The sequence below is a fragment of the Balaenoptera borealis genome (assembly GCF_965194805.1).
Source record: "Balaenoptera borealis genome assembly, chromosome: 1".
Lineage (NCBI taxonomy): Eukaryota > Metazoa > Chordata > Mammalia > Artiodactyla > Balaenopteridae > Balaenoptera > Balaenoptera borealis.
Genome location: NC_138860.1, coordinates 136,453,463 through 136,471,931, shown reverse-complemented (window position 1 = coordinate 136,471,931; position 18,469 = coordinate 136,453,463). Strand labels below are relative to the sequence as shown.

The window sequence follows — 18,469 nt, the reverse complement described above, 5'->3', positions numbered from 1 at the left end:
AGAATCCTAAAACTGCCACCAGAAAACTGCTAGAGCTAATTAATGAATATAGTAAAGTTGCAGGATACAAAATTAATGCACAGAAATCTCTTGCATTCCTATACACTAATGATGAAAAATCTGAAAGAGAAATTATGGAAACACTCCCATTTACCATTGCAACAAAAAGAATAAAATACCTAGGAATAAACCTACCTAGGGAGACAAAAGACCTGTATGCAGAAAACTATAAGACACTGATGAAAGAAATTAAAGATGATACCAACAGATGGAGAGATATACCATGTTCTTGGATTGGAAGAATCAACATTGTGAAAATGACTATACTACCCAAAGCAATCTACAGATTCAATGCTATCCCTATCAAATTACCAATGGCATTTTTTACGGAGCTAGAACAAATCATCTTAAAATTTGTATGGAGACACAAAAGACCCCGAATAGCCAAAGCAGTCTTGAGGGAAAAAAATGGAGCTGGAGGAATCAGACTCCCTGACTTCAGACTATACTACAAAGCTACAGTAATCAAGACAATATGGTACTGGAACAAAAACAGAAACATAGATCAATGGAACAAGATAGACAGCCCAGAGATTAACCCACGCACCTATGGTCAACTAATCTATGACAAAGGAGGCAAAGAATGGAGAAAAGACAGTCTCTTCAATAAGTGGTGCTGGGAAAACTGGACAGCTATATGTAAAAGAATGAAATTAGATTACTCCCTAACACCATACGCAAAAATAAACTCAAAATGGATTAGAGACCTAAATATAAGACTGGACACTATAAAACTCTTAGAGGAAAACATAGGAAGAACACTCTTTGACATAAATCACAGCAAGATCTTTTTTGATCCACCTCCTAGAGTAATGGAAATAAAAACAAAAATAAACAAATGGGACCTAATGAAACTTCAAAGCTTTTGCACAGCAAAGGAAACCATAAACAAGACCAAAAGACAACCCTCAGAATGGGAGAAAATATTTGCAAACAAATCAACGGACAAAGGATTAATCTCCAAAATATATAAACAGCTCATTCAGCTCAATATTAAAGAAACAAACACCCCAATCCAAAAATGGGCAGAAGACCTAAATAGACATTTCTCCAAAGAAGACATACAGACGGCCACGAAGCACATGAAAAGATGCTCAACATCACTAATTATTAGAGAAATGCAAATCAAAACTACAATGAGGTATCACCTCACACCAGTTAGAATGGGCATCATCAGAAAATCTACAATCAACAAATGCTGGAGAGGGTGTGGAGAAAAGGGAACCCTCTTGCACTGTTGGTGGGAATGTAAATTGATACAGCTACTATGGAGAACAATATGGAGGTTCCTTAAAAAACTAAAAATAGAATTACCATATGACCCAGCAATCCCACTACTGGGCATATACCCTGAGAAAACCATAATTCAAAAAGACACATGCGCCCCAATGTTCATTGCAGCACTATTTACAATAGCCAGGTCATGGAAGCAACCTAAATGCCCATCAACAGACGAATGGATAAAGAAGTTGTGGTACATATATGCAATGGAATATTACTCAGCCATAAAAAGGAACGAAATTGAGTCATTTGTTGAGAAGTGGATGGATCTAGAGACTGTCATACAGAGTGAAGTAAGTCAGAAAGAGAAAAACAAATATCGTATATTAACACATGTATGTGGAACCTAGAAAAATGGTACAGATGAGCCGGTTTGCAGGGCAGAAGTTGAGACACAGATGTAGAGAATGGACATATGGACACCAAGGGGGGAAAACTGCAGTGGGGTGGGGATGGTGGTGTGCTGAATTGGGCGATTGGGATTGACATGTATACACTGATGTGTATAAAATTGATGCCTAATAAGAACCTGCAGTATAAAAAAACAAACAAACAAAACAACTAATACTAAACTTTCATTGGGTTATTTGTATGGAAATATGTTAATATAAATGTTTCAGACATTACATGAAATTTCTAAAAATCTTATATTTGTATTTGTATGGAAATATGTGTGGAAATATGTTAATATAAATGTTTCAGACATTACATGAAATTTCTAAAAATCTTATATTTGTATTTGTATGGAAATATGTTAATATAAATGTTTCAGACATTACATGAAATTTCTAAAAATCTTATATGTTCTGGTATAATGTTATAAGTCATAATCCTAGTTATTACTTTAAAATGTATATCTCAGAAATAACTAATTTTCTTGTCAACTGCATTATTATGAACTTTCATCAAATCTTTAACTGTGGTCATTTTTAAGTCTTTTGTCATTTACAGACAGTTCTGGGTGTACTCTGATGCTTTTGCAAATATGTTCCTATAAAAGGGTTTCATCTTCAAGAAATTCATGGAAAAGACTCTGACAAGTACAGGTTTCTGGTAACTGACTGTACTGCTGAACTGAATGAATAAGCATTTTCAGAACTCTAATGAAAAACTGATGAACTCATAAAAGTGCTAACAAAAGATCAAGATGAAAAAAAAATTAATTACATGGGACTGTGTGAACTGATGAGGATGAGTATAATTTTTGTGACTTTCTGTCTGAATTAAAAAAAAAAATCCCACAAGTTCTCAGAGGCAAAGAATATACAAATCAATTTTCACTGCAAAGTAAAGGAGCTGTTACAGTGGAGGATTACTGGACTGAATGTCAATATTATGACATAGTATGAGTGTGTTTCATGTTTGGTAATTGCAATCATTGTTGCTTTGGTTGTGGTCATCCATGTACAATGCTTGGTGTCAGTCTATTTATCTCTTGTAAAAATAAAATACAGTGTGTGTGTGTGAAAAAAAAAAAAAAGGAAATTCTAGAACTGAAAATATATAATACCTGAAATAAAAAAACTCACTGGTTGACTTTAAAACAGAATGGATACATCAGAGCAAAGAGTCAGGGAACTTTAATACAGAACAATAGAAGTTACCCAATATGAAAAAAGAGAGGAGAAATTTTTTTTTTTTTAGAGGGATTCAGAGACATATGTGTCCCTGTGAGAAAACAATAATGAAAAGTCTGAGCCTGCTCACCTACCCTGTGATCTCAGGCCACAAGTCTCTGGACAGGAGGCTGGCTGCTGTAGGAACTCAATAAATACTTGCTGAACTCAAAAAAGAAAAAAAGAAAAGTCTGATATATGTGTAACAAGAGTCCCAGAAGGAGAGGAAAGGTAGAATGGGGTAGAAAAATATTTAAATAAATAGTGGTCAGATGAAATATGATCTTAATTTGATGAAAGACATAAATTTATAAATTCCAGAAGCTTAATGAACCCTAAGCAGGATAATTAGAAGAACACCATGCTTAAGCACATAATCAAACTGCTGAAAACCAAATATGAGGAAAACATCTTTAAGCAGCCAGAGGAAAACAAGTTATACACACAGGGGAACAATTCAAAACACCCCTGACTTCTCATCAGAAACTATGGCGGTCAGAACTGTGAAGGCCAGTAGATATTGGAACATCATCAATATGCTGAAAGAAAAAAAAATTATCAGCCAAAATTTTGTGTCAAGCAAAAATTTCCTTCAGAATATCCTTAAGACACTTTCAGGTAAAAGAAAACAGAGAATTTGTTGCCAGCAGACCTTCACTACAAAATATACTTAAGGGAGTTCTTCAGGCTAAAGGGAAATGATAACAGATGGAAATATATCTTCAGGAAGTACTGAAGAGCATCAGATCTGGTTGTATTTGGTTGTATTTTTACTCTGTTACTTTCTTTAAAACATATAGGAGTGTTGAAAGCAAAAATTATAGTATTGTCCTATGGGGTTTATAGTAATACATGAAAACTATATTATGAAAGACAGGGTTAGTAAATGGATTTATACAATTTAAAGGCTTCTAAATCTTTATGTGAAATAGTACAATTTTACTCTAAGTAGGCTTTGAAAAGTTGATGATGTATATTTTAATCCCTAAAGATACCACTAAAAAATCCAAACACAAAGAGGTACAGCTAAAAGTCAATAAATTAAAATGAAATGTTAAAAAATATTCAAATTACCCAAAAGAAGACAGGAAAAGAAGAACAGAGGAACAAAAAAATGGAGAGACAAACAACCCCCCCAACATTAGTCTTAAATTCATTCATATCAAAAATTACATTAAATATTAATGGACTAAACATTCCAATTAAAAGAAATTCTCAGAATGGGATAAAAGCAAGACCCAGTTATATGCTGTTTATAAGAAATGTACTTTAAATGTAAGTTGAAAGCAAATTGTTGGAAAAATATATACTGTGTAAACAGGATGCGTATGGTGGCTTTATTAATATCAGACAAAATAGACTTCAAGACATAGTATTTGCAGAGATAAAGATGATCAATTCATCAGTGAGACATAAAATTCATAAATATGTATGTACCTGATAACAGAGTTGTAAAATACATGAAGCAAATTGACAGAATAAAATGGAGAACAGGCAACTTTATAATAATAGAGGTTTTAACACCCATCTCTGCAACTGGTAGAATAACTAGCTAAACATTCATTAAAGATACAGATGATCTGAACAAAACTATCACCTTAACCTAATTTATAGGTATAGTTACATATTTATACATCTATAACATATAGATATATTCATATGTTTATAAGTATATACTTATAGAACACACCCTATAACTGCCAAATACACATTCTATTCAAGTGCACATAATACTTTCAATAAAACAAACCATATGTTGAATCTTAAAACAAGTCTCAATAAGTTTAGAAAGATTGAAATCCTACAGAATATGTTCTCTAACCACAATGAAAATTAGAAATCAATAAAGTAAGATATCTAGAAAGACTCCAAATATTTGGAACTTCTACAACACACTTCTGCAGGTTTCATGTTTTAAGGAAGAAATCATAGAAGAAATTAGATAATTTTTCAAACTGAATGACAGTGTAAATATAACATATTAAAATGAATGGAATTTTAGTTAATGGCACCATCATTTTTCCAGTTCTCCGAAAAAGAAATTCGGGGATTATTATTCTAAGCACCATATCCAGTCACTTAAAAAATTCTGTCAAGTTTAACTACTTAATTTCTTTTTTTTTTTTTTGCCTTAAAAATGTTTTTTTATTGAGGTAACATTGGTTTATAACATTATATACGTTTCGTGTGTACAGCATATATTTCTACTTCTGTATACCTTACAGTGTGCTCACCACCAAAAATTTAGTTTCCATACATTACCATACAGTTTCTTTTTTTTTTTAATAAATTTTTATTTATTTATTTTTGGCTGTGTTGGGGTCTTCATTGCTGCACGTGGGCTTTCTCTAGTTGCAGTGAGAGGGGGCTACTCTTCATTGAGGTGCACAGGCTTCTCATTGTGGTGGCTTCTCTTGTTGCAGAGCACAGGCTCTAGGAGTGCAGGCTTCAGTAGTTGTGGCACGAGGGCTCAGTAGTCGTGGCTCATGGGCTCTAGAGCGCAGGCTCAGTAGTTGTGGTGCATGAGCTTAGTTGCTCCGCGGCATGTGAGATCTTCCCAGACCAGGGCTCAAACCTGTGTCCCCTGCCTTGGCAGGTGGATTCTTAACCACTGCGCCACCAGGGAAGCCCCACTATATAGTTTCTAACTACTTTATTTCTCTCCAATCAGTGCCCTCCACTACATTCCCATTGCTACTACTTTGGTTCAGTGCCTCACCATCTCTTACCTTGTAGATTTATGGAAAAGATATAGCAACAGATGATACATTTGTCTAAGAAGTATTTTGGTAAAAGTCAAACAAAAACTCATTGAACGAGCAAGGCATTTCAGGAGTCAGTGTGAATGTAGATGAGGGGAACTGATAAAGGTGTTAGTAGTTTTAAAGGGGAGGAGGCTTTCTGAGTCAGTGTGATGGACCATGCTGTTTACAGCCATATCTTATTGAGAGCCCTTTACAATTGTGGCAAAGGAGTAAAAAAAAGAATCAACCTATAATAGAAAGAGAACAGGAAGGGGTGTGTGCGTGCGTGTGTGTCAGAGAGAGAGAGAGAGAGAAAGAGAGAGGTGTTAGCACATGGGAGAGTTCAAACAGATTTCTGAAAGACATAAAGTTAATTGAAGCTAGTAGCATAGTAGTGGGGGGTCACTAAAAAAAATTGTTATCTTTCTATCTTTCAGCTTAAAGTTGGCAGATATTGAAGATGGGAATGAGAACAGAAGTGGTAAAAGAGACACGTTAACTGAAATTCTGTTATGAAATTTCTGAGCCAGTTGCCAATTCCCCCATCTCCTAGTTACCCTATCCCACGTAGAGAGTTACAGGAAATTAATCCCAGGCTAAAATAAGTGGCTTTCTCTTAATAAACTTCTGTTAGTATGGGTTTTGGCTCCCCAAAGTAAAGCTCTTCACATGTTAGCATCTGGGAGGAAGGCTACCAGGCAAACTGCCTACTCTCTGCCTTCTGATCCTAAAGTAAAGCTAGCTGGTTGAGAACTCTACCATATACACAGAACAGTTAGTGTTCAATTCTGGAGAGAGACTTATTTATAAAATTAATGGCAGTTTCCTGGAAAAATTAACTCATATCTTTATTTCTAAATATGAACAAATGAAGATTTACCAGATATGATAAAAATCAGCAACTTCAAAGGTACATATGATGATAATCAAAAAGGACAGAACAAAAAGAATACCAGAAGAAACAGATAATTGAAGAAACAGAAAATAACTTAAGAAAATATGAACTCTCCTCAGAAAAATTAGAGAACAAATGTTAATAGGATTCTATGAAAATTAAAAAAAAAACATAACCAAGAACAATAAAGAAAATTTTGAAATTTAAAATACGATTACTGAACAAAAATGCAATAAAAAGACCAGAAGAAAGAGTTGAGGAAATGTTCCATAATACAGGGAAAATTTTCAAAGAGACAAAAATAGAGAAAAGTGATGTAGAGAATCAATCCAAGATGTCTAGTATTTGGCCATTAGAGAACAGAAAAAATAGTGGAAAGGAAAATGGAAAAGAAGTAATGGAGAGTGCTTCAGGGGGTTTCCCTGGTGGCGCAGTGGTTGAGAGTCTGCCTGCTAATGCCGGGAACACGGGTTCGAGCCCTGGTCTGGGAGGATCCCACATGCCGCGGAGCGACTAGGCCCGTGAGCCACAGTTGGTGAGCCTGCGCGTCTGGAGCCTGTGCTCCGCAACAAGAGGGGCCGCGATTGTGAGAGGCCCGCGCACCGCGATGAAGAGTGGCCCCCGCTTGCCGCAACTAGAGAAAGCCCTCGCACAGAAACTAAGACCCAGCACAGCCATAAATAAATAAATAAAAGAAGTAATGGAAAGACGTTTTTTAGACCTGAATAAAGCACACTTAGGCATAACCTCAAGACATTTCAAAACAACATTGATAAAGAGAAGATCCTAAAGTTTTCCAGAGAAAAAAATATCACTCACAAAAGACCTGGAACTTTTCATTAGCAACTTTGAATGGTATAGGACAGTGGGGCATTGTCTCTAAAGTTTAGAGAAAAAAAGATTTTCTACTCAGCCAAATTATCAGTCAAGTATATGGGGAAAATAAATACACTCTCAGACATTCATGTACCATTTCTAGGGAAGTTTCTTGAAGATGTAGTTTAGGAAAGTAAAGATTAAATCCAAGCAGAAATAAGGCATGGGATATTAGAACCTGGAAACTAAGCCAGGAGTGGGATGACCCAGTGACAACTGCAGAGCAGGCTTAAAAGCAGTGAGTCAAATGTAGAGCAAGAAGTCTCTGGGCTCCATGAACAATTCCTCCAAGAAGACGGGAATGGATTCCACTAAACAGAATGAGAAAGGAAACTTAATCATATTCACATATTGGAGGCGGCATATCTTAGGGGTAAAGAGCATGAATTAGACTGCTGGGTTCTTCCTGGCACTGTTACTTATAATTTGATTTCAGCCAAGTTCCTTATTTTCTTTGTGCCTCTTTTTTCTCATCTATAGAATAGGAATAATAATAGTACTTATTTCACTGGGTTCTTGAAGGTGTAAATCATACATGTATACATATACTTCATATAAATGAATATATTGTACATTTATTATATATTATATATATATCTTTGAATATATGGGTATATATATGCATTTGAACAGTGCTTGGCACACTCAAGTACTACATAGATGTTTGCTATTATTATCATTCACCACAAGAAAAAAGAAAGGCAACTAGGAACTCCAGAAAAAGTATACAAGACAGTCAAGATCTAAATATAAGGGAAATTAATATATGGCATTATTTTTTAGTAACTGATGGAGAATAAGAAAAGAGAGCCCATTGTTTTTATACTGTATCCATTGAGAAGAAACATAGTCCTAGCACACTACTTTGTTCTACAATAAACAATTATTTACAAAAATGTAATAATATAAATGCTGTTTATAGCGTTTTTAGTTTTAAAATTAATCTATAGACAAAACATAAAGGCTTAATCAGAGTTGCAAAGTGAGTATAATCATTGACCTCAAAAATGTAAAAATAAAGATATACTTGACCTAGGGAAGAAGATGTGGAGGGAAGGCTAAAACTGCTAAGATCTTCATCTTATGTAAAGAGGAATCAGGAGTTAGTGATTAAAGTTGATAGGGAAGAAAAAAGTATTTAAAAAAAAAAAAAAAAGAAAAAAGTATTTAGATATATTATTTCAAAGTTAAAACAGAAGAAGCAGAAAAGTAACTATCGAAGATACAGAAGAGGAGAGAGGGAAAGAGGTGAGATGTAGTGTAAATAAACTAATTCAAATCTTTGTTTTTGATTATGCAGTAGATAATGCTTAAATTTAAAAAATTAAATAAAAAAATAAAAAATTAGCAGTAGAAGCTCATTCTTTAGAATTATAGAGTTAATCATAAGAGGAATTGAAACCCCAAAAGGTTAAACATGGTTGTTTCTGAAAAGAGGAAATTAGAACAGGAAGAATGGGTGCAAGGGCTTTGTGTTCTTATTAGCCTTTCTGTATAATTTAATTTAAAAAGGCATATGTATATTTTAATTTGTTTTTTAAAAATTAAAATGTTTTATATAAGATGTTAGTAAATTTATTGTGCTGAGTAATCATGATGATGTTACAATATATTTATATTTCTTGGGAGATTTTTATTAAACACAAACCTATATAAAACAGGTAGATGAGGATAGAACTAATAAGCCAGACAGTGTATTTTGTCAATATTTTTAAAAAGTATAAAAGGTATAAATATGCAATAAAATGATAACATGTTATTAATTATGGTGCAAAGTATGTATTTCTTCATGTTTCATTCTCCAAATTAGCAATAAACAGGGTTAATAATAAGTAAATTAAGTGAGAGAGTGGCATGGACTTACAAATACTACCAAATGTAAAATAGATAGCTAGTGGGAAGCAGCCGCATAGCACAGGGAGATCAGCTTGGTGCTTTGTGATCACCTAGAGGGGTGGGGTAGGGAGGGCGGGAGGGAGACGCAAGAGGGAGGAGATATGGGGATATATGTATATGTATAGCTGATTCACTTTGTTCTAAAGCAGAAACTAACACACCATTGTAAAACAATTATACTCCAATAAAGATGTTAAAAAAAAAAAAAAGAAAGAGCCTGCTGAGAAGAGGGGAAGGAGGTCCAGCACTTCAGCTGCCATCTTGCCACAGAGTGGAAAGCCAAGGCAGGAAACCATTGTTGAGAGATGGAGACTGAGCCATTATGGCATCATATCAGCCCCTGGATCCAGCTGTGTCTGAAGCTAGACAGCCCTGGACATTTCATGTACATGAGCCAATGAATTCCCTTTTGTGTTTAAAAAATTAATTAATTAATTAAATAATAATACCAATAATAAGTAAATTAACACCTAAGAGACTCTCTTGAATGATTTCCCTTTGCTGATTCTCTGTATTAATTCCTCTCTCTAGTCTCCTAGATAAAACCTCCTGAATAAAATCCAGGCATGCTCAATGGTCAAGGCTGGTTGGTCACTTTTCAGGATGCCCATGTACCTCTGCTCAGGTTGTTAGCAAGAGTCAATAGTGCTGGTGCTACAGACATAGAGAACAGACTTGGGGTTGCCAAGAGGGAGAGGTGTAGGGGAGGGATGGATTAGGAGTTTAGGATTAGCAGATGCAAACTATTATATGTAGAATGGATAAACAACAAGGTCCTACTGCATAGTACAGAAAGCTATATTCAATATCCTGTGATAAACCATAATGCAAAAGAATATGAAAGAATGTATATATATGTATAACTGAATCATTTTGTTATACAGAAGAAATTAACACAACATTGTAAATCAACTATACTTCAATAAAATAAATTTTTAAAAAATGTTCCCAATAGTATTGGTGCTAAACCCGTTATAATCATTGCTATTGTAATTATGTGAGTTAAATAACTATAACAGAAATGGTCTTGGCTATATATCAAAAGATTAACAAATGGATGTATATTTTCATATTCTAAATTAAAATACAATATTTAAATTATGCATGTATAATTTTCTATGAGGCCCTGTCTTAACTGACTTTATGATAACTGCTAGTACTTCTCATATTCAATAAATAATTTCCACTGTATTGCCTGTCCAACAAATAACATATTATTTTCTCTATTATTGCCATATATAGTTTTGCATAATATCAGAGATGAAATCACTTTAAAATTTTATGCTTCTGAATCCTAAAATTCATTTGAATTTGGGATTTGTAGAAAAATGTATAAAACTATTAGTGATAATCTGAATTTCTATTAAATAATTGTAAGCATGCAAATTAAACCTACCTCAGTTGTATCCTTAAGATAATGAAAAGATCTAATAGATTTTGATTTTAGATATTCTTCTACTGGCTCTAAAGAAACAAATGCAAACATAAATGATATTTCTATACTGTTAGACTACTTCTAATTTAACTCAACAAACCATTTTCTCTACTTGTAAACTTTTTAGAAATGTAGTTTGTTAGAGCTAAATATATTCTAGAATAATTTGCTTTTAAAAAGAATTTCTATTAACAGAATATAACATTCAATTACTATTATACAATACAGCTGTATTTTCTTAGAAAAAAATGATTTCTAAATCACACAGAATCATACTTGATAGTCAAATAAATCTTCTCATTAATTCCTTTGAAAAGAGAAAGATTCCCCTCAACCTGAATCCCCCATCTCCAATTATGAGTTTTACTAATTTGGATTAACATATAATGGATTTTTTTTTCAAGTAGGTATAATGTAGGGTCAAGCATGCAGACTTTGGATGTAGATAGCCTGGGACCAAAAACTACTTTTCTGTTTGTGAGTTATGTAGCTTTAGGAAAATCATTTAACCCCTCTGAGCTTTAGTTTCCCCATCTGTTAAGTGGAAATAATAGTACTTATGTAACAGGGATGCTGTGAGGATTAAATGAGATAATAGATGTAACAAACTTACATCTGGTATTCCTTCAATCAACAGTTATTTGTTGATCACCTGCAATGTGCCAGGCACTGGTGTTGGACTCTGGAATTGTGATTTCTGCCCAATGATGCACACATTTTATTGGATAGTACAGAAAAGAATTAAGTAAAGAAACAAAGGAGTGAACAATTATAAATTGAGATGCATGCTGTGACAGACATAGACAGATTTTGGTGAGGGGCAGCATTAGAGGGAGGTATAATTTAGATAGGGTAGTTGCTATGGATTGAATGTTTGTGTCCCTCCCACAATTCATATGTTGAAGCTCTAATTCTCAATGTGGTGGTTTTGGGAGTTGGGCTTTGGGGAGGTAATTAGGTTTAGATGAGGTGATGAGGGTAGAATGCCCTTGATGAGAATAATGCTCTCTCCGCCATGTGAGAATAAAGTAAGAAGGTGGCTGTCTGCAAACCAAGAAGAAGACTCTCAACAGAACCTGATCCTACTGATCTCAGACTTCCAGCCTCCAGAACTGTGAGAAATAAATATTTGTTGTTTAAGCCACCCAGTTTATAGTAGTTTGTTATAGCAGCCTGAATAAGACAGAAATTGGGACTGAGAGGTGGGGTGCTGCTGTAACAAATACCTAAAAATATAAAAGAACCTTTGGAACTGGGTAGTGGGTAGAGGCCAAAAGAGTTGTGAGGTGCATGCTAGAAAAAGCTAATATGGCCATGAAGAGATTTTTAAAGGCAATTCTGGTGAGAACCCAGAAAGAAAGAGGAGAGCCATTGAGGAAGCTTCCATTTTCACTGAGAATACATGAATAACCATATGCAGAAATGTTGGTAGAAATACGGATGGTAAAGGCCATTCTGATGAGCTCTCAGACAGAAATGGGGAACATGCTATTGGACAATGGAGCAAAGGTGATCCTTGTTATAAAGTGGCAGAGAACTTGGCTGACTTGTGTTTGTGTTCTGGTTTTTTGTGGAAGGTAGAACTTGTGAGTGATGAAATTGGATAGTTAGCTGAGATTTCTAAGCAAAGTGTTAAAGAAGAGGCTTGATTTCTCCTGACTGCCTGTAGTAAAATGCAAGATGAGAGAAATGAATTGAAGACAAAATTGTTAAGCAAAATGGAAACAGAACTTAAGAATTTAGAAAATTCTCATATTACAAAAACTGAGAAATCACGTTCAAAAGAGAACACTAAGGCTGTGGTGCACTGACCACTTGATAAGGAGATAAGGAGATTGGTATGGGTGTGCAACATGGACCTAATCAGCCATCCCAGCAGAGACACTGTCAGCTTGAAGTGAAGGGGATAGAGACAGGATAAAATGAAGGAAGGCTGTCGGACTTCTTGGGTTTTACAGGATAGGATCACAGAGCTATGCACTGCAAACGTGCTATTCCTCAAGACAAGGGAAGAATGACCATGAAGGTGACTCAAAGATCATCAGGCCTGCCTCAGTTTCTGCCTATGGAGACCTTGGGGGTAGGCCAACACTCCCACTAGATAGTCCTGGGGATGAAATCCTGGCCTAGGAGAGTCCCAGTGGGGAAGTGGGGGAGATGTGACCCTCGATCCAGCAGAGTTGTGAGAGCAGGACCTCTGCCCCAGTGGGTCAGGAAGGCAGAGCATCAAGCCAAAGAGGATTATCCTTGAGCCTTAAGATCTCATAAAGTTTGTCTTAGTAGGTTTTAAACTTCCTTGGGACCCATTACTCCATTCTTCTTTCCGATTTCTCCCTTTTAGAATGAGAATGTCTATCCTATTCCTGTCCCAACTCTGTATTTTGGAAGCACATAATTTGTTTGATTCCACAGGTTCAAGCTGGAGAGGAATTTTGCCTCAGGATCAATCATACCTTGAGTCTCACCATAGCTGATTTAGACGATATTTAGGTGAGACTTTGGACTTTAGTAATAACATAAAACTCAGTATGGCAGTAAAATAATTAACATGTTCTAGGATTCCTTTATTGTCCAGAAGGAGGGTAACAATATATTTTGAAGGATGAATATTGTAATTTCTAGGGTAATCATTTAAAGAATAGAAACAGAATGCATAACTACCAAATTAGTAAAGGGGAAAAGTTTAAATTTTAAAAACTCAATCCTAAATAAGACATAAGAGAAAATAAAAGGAAACACAGAATCAACAGGAGAGATAGAAGGAACAAAATAAGATGGCAGATTTAAATCCAAAGATATAAGTAGTTACATTAAGTACAAATGGACTAAATGCTCCATTTCAAAGACAAAGAAAGATTACAGAGTAGATTTTTAAATCTAACAATTTGATGTTTACAAGAGATAAGTCTCTTATGTAAGAGATCATAATGTTACAGAAATGTGGCAACAAGATGATGGAAAAAGATATACCATGTAAATGTTAGCCAAAAGAAAGCTGGTGTAACTACAGTAATATTGGATAACAAGACAATCACTTTGTAATTTAAAAGGGTTCAATTCACTAGAAATATATAATTCACTAGAAATATATAATAATTCACTACAAATATATAATAATTCTAAAGTTTTATGCAATTAATAACACAGCCTAAACTATATTAAAAATCTGTAAAGCAAGATTTGATAACTCTACAAGGAAAAAATAAATAAGTCTGAAATTTCTCAGCAATTGACAGAATAAGCAAGCAGAAAAATCAGTAAGGATATAGAAGAGTTGAAAAACAATGAAGAAATTTGACCTAAAAGACATATGTAGAACACTGCACCCAACAGCCACAGAATATACTTTATTTTCAAGCACATACTGAACATTTACAACAATCGACCATATACTGGATGAAAATACAAGTGTTAACTAATTACATAGGACTGAAATCCTATGGAGTATATCCTCAAACTACAATGTAATTGTGCTAAAAATTTATAAACAAAAGATAATTAGAAAAGCCTCATATATTTTGAATTAAGACATAAACTTCTAAATAACCAATGGGTCAGAAGAAGAAATCATAATGGAAAACAGAAAATAACCATGATACTCTTGAAGAGCAAGGTGGGAAAACTTGCTCTACCAGATATCAAGGGTTATTTTAAGCTACAGAAATTAATGTTGTGTGGTATTAATATTGAAATGGATAAATAATATAATGAAACATAATAAGAACTCCAGAACAAAGAGCCCAGAGCATTAGGGAAAGAATAGCCTTTTTAATACCACGCTGGGATAGCTGGGTATTCACATGAACAAATACTAAATTTGACTCTTACCTCACTCAAAATGTAATTCCAGGTAGACTTTAGACCTAAAGGTAAAAAGAAGAACTAAAATCTTTTGCAAGATAAATAGAAAAAGATATTCATGACCACAGAGTAGGAAAAGATTTCTTAGATATGGTACAAAAAGTACTTATCAAATGAGAAAAGATTTGGTATATTTGACCTTATTAAAGTGGAAGAATTTTTGTTCATCAAAAAGACACCATAAAGAGAGTGAAAAGAAAACCTATAGAAAAGGGGAAGATATTCACAACACGCAAAACCAACAAAGAACAAGTAAAAAGAATATATTTGAAAATCAACAAGAAAAGGATAAAAAACTAATTTTGAAATAAGGTAAAACTTGGATGATTTCCAAAAGTTTAAATCCAATTTGTCAATAGTCTATGAAAAAGTTCTCAAACCTATTAGTAATCACAGAAATGCAAATTAAACCATAATGATATACTATTATATACCCAGTAGATTGCTAAAATGGAAAACTGACAATTCCAAGTGTTAGGAAGCAGAACAAAAAGAACCCTCACAAATCTGATGGGAGCATACATTGGTAAAAACACTTTAGAAAGTTGACATTATCTATTATAGGTGGAGATAAGCATCCCCGGTAATGTAAATCCTGGATATACACTCTCAAGAAACTTTTACACAGATGCAGCAGGATGCCTAAACAAAAATATTCATTTCAGCATTGCAATGACTGACAAACTAAAAACCCCAAATTTCAAGAGTAGTACGGACAAAGTGTGATATATTCATGCAATGGAATACTTAACAGCAATGAAAATGAAGCAACTACACCTCCACAGAACAATATGAGTGAATCTTACAAACAATGCTAAGGAAAAAAAATACAAATGAATGCATACGGCATGATTACATTCATATACAGTAAAAAGCAAGCAAACTAAACAATATTCTTTAGAGATGCAAACAATAGATGGTAAAAATTTAAAGAAAAGTAAGGAAGTGATTACCACAGAAATCAGGACAGTAGTAACTCCTAGGGACAAGGAAGGGAGAGGTGATTTGGGAAAGGTCAAGTGGTGATGTTGGCAATGCTCTATTTCTTGATGTGCAATATGGTTATATAGGTGTTTTTTAAATAATTGGTTATTATACTGTACATTTTATGCTATGTTCACTTTTCATAATGTATGTTATTTCATAATTTTAAATGGTTTAATAAAAAAGGAAAGTGATTAGAAAGAGGGCAAGAATGAAAGAAAAAATACCTGTCGGCAAGCTACTATAGTTGACACACAAAGATGATGATGATTTGGATTAGGGTGGTGACAGCAGACATGGTGAAAACAGATTAATTCAAGATGAGTTAGAATGAAAAGAGCTTGTTGATATATTGAACTTTGGGGAGGAGGGACAGGAGAGATCAAGGATTGCTTCTAGGTTTTAGACTTGAGCCAGTTGGCGCAAATTGGCCCAATGTACTGAGAATGGAATGCTGTTGCAGGGAGGGGATGGGAGAGAAAGTTTGAGAGGATGGCTAGGATAGGGAATCATGAGACCAGTTCTGGATATTAGGTTTAAGATGTAATGAGAAGTTTGAGTGGAGATATCAAATAGGTAGCTCAGTGTAGGCACCTGCCCTTCAGAGGATTAGTCTGGATTGAGATATAAATGAAGGATTTAACGGTATCTCTACGGTATTTTAAACCATAGAGATTTAAAATACGGTTGGGTGATCTAATCCGTAAGACTGGATTAGATCACCCAAGGAGAAAGAATGTAGAAGCAGAGGCAGGCTCAGGATTGAGCTCTGAGCAAATACAGTATTTTAAGGATGGAGAAGAGAAATTAAAAAGAGAGACTGAGAAAGGGTGAGATAGCAGAAAAACAGAGTTTTAAGCAGGAGGGAGTGATCAACTAACTATACTGGTATTGAGAGGTGGCAGAAAAATATCCTTTGGATTTAGCAACATGGAGATCACTGGTACTCTTAATCAGTGTAACTTCAGTAGAATGGTGGAGGCAAGACCAATTTGGAGTAGGCTGAAGCTTAAACAAAAGTTGAGGGAGTGGAGACAGTATACGTAAACAAATCTTTTGAGGAATTAGATTACGAAGAGTCACAGAAATGAGGTAATATGGGGCAATGTGGATTCAAGGAGCCTCAGTCAGGGTTGTTGATGAGCATGACACAATTAGATGGTTTTTTTGATAATGCCAGAGAGAGAAAAACAAAGACAACATAAAACATTCAAATTTTCTGAGGATCTATAACGCTAGTTCCTAGCTCACAGATTCCTTAAGTTTCTAGGAAAGTGAGTTCCTTTACAGTCCCTGTAAAGTAAATTTCTACTAAGTAAGATGTACAAGCTTGAGTGATTTTTTTTAAAACAATTACAAGAAAACTCAGGATTGAGCTGAAAGGAAATCCAAAGATTTTCTTTCCAGAAAAATAAACATAAAAATATATTCTTAATTTGTGAATTGTACAAATGTCTATTCTGACATTTATCATCTCTTTCTCTTAGGAAATTCTTCTTTATAGCTCACTGACATCTTTCACACTGCAGTTATAACCCATGGGCTTTCAAGCAAATGCTTTCAACAGAAACATCAAATTATAAGAACTTATAAGACAAGCATTAATAAATTATAAAGTATTTAATAAAAGCACTTCATTAATACATCGAAACAGAGGTAAATATACACAGCATTACCTACTGACTTGATTTCTTGAATTTTAATTTTTGTTGGTACAAAGTGTGGTCTTAAATTTGACTTTTCAAAATCACTCTTTTTAGGTTCAGGCATATTTTTGAAGGAGACATATCTGAAAGAAATAAAATTAATCTAAATTAAAATAATCAGAAAATTTACAAAACTAATCTAAAAAATAAATTTGGAGAAATGTGGTCAAGTCCCAGTTATATAGATTTGAATGTTATTGTTTTAATATATTATAGTACAAAGTGTAAAAGGTTGGGACTGATTAAGCAGGAGCTGAAAATATTAGTGGTAATCACTGGAAACAGAGAGAGAAAACTGCTGTTGTCATAAAATTGAGGGCACTCAGGAAACTACTGTTCACAAGCTAATTAACCCTTTTAGAAAAATACATTGGAAATTTGTTAAATGAGATATTGGGGACATTGCTAAGCCGAGTCACAGTGGTGGGATATGCAGTTAGGGTCAGCTCAGATTCCAGAATAGTATACCAGATAGGATCACAGAATCTATTTACAGTAAACAGAAATTTTTTTCCACTAAATTCTTTAACTGACTATTGATGGTATGTAATTATAATAATTATATAATTTATGATATTTCTGACCTCTAAATGCTATGACTCAGATCTCAGACACTCACCTTTAGTTTATATCATCCAGTCTCCCACCTTTTATTATCTATAGGTTGATGTCCTCCAGATTTATAGTACAGACCCCAAACTCTTCCCTGAGCTCCAGATTTATATATCCAACTGCTACATGATTTCTGCAGTTAGATATATCATGGGAATTTCAAACATATTCAAAACCAAATGTTTGCTTCCACTTCCTTTCCAATCTGTTCCTTCCCCAGGTTTTCTCATTTCCATTCAGCCAGAGGCTTAGGCCAAAAACTCTGCAATCATCTTTGACTTTTCTTTCTCTCGTTCCCCATTCCCGATATCTCAGCACGTCTCATTGGATCTTTCTTTGAAATACATTCCAAATCCAACCACTTCCTTCCTCATCACATCTACCCTAGTCCAAGGCCCCTTCATCTCTCATCTGAACTACTTCTCTACATCCCTCATCTTCTTCTATCTGCTCTCTCTGCTGTCACTCTTGTGCCCAGCAGTATTTTCCCAATGCAACCATGG

General features: G+C 34.5%; 1 protein-coding gene across 1 annotated transcript in view; it reads right to left on the bottom strand.

The window, feature by feature from the left end:
* LOC309613346 (uncharacterized protein C1orf141 homolog) overlaps positions 1 to 18,469 on the bottom strand; it is a 63,003-nt gene that overhangs the window by 14,221 nt on the left and 30,313 nt on the right. The window contains exons 3-4 of the mRNA XM_082360066.1: positions 17,325 to 17,437; positions 10,765 to 10,832 (exon numbers count right to left, since the gene is read on the bottom strand). Coding sequence (XP_082216192.1) covers positions 10,765 to 10,832; positions 17,325 to 17,437 — 181 coding nt within the window. The remainder of the gene's footprint in view (positions 1 to 10,764; positions 10,833 to 17,324; positions 17,438 to 18,469) is intronic.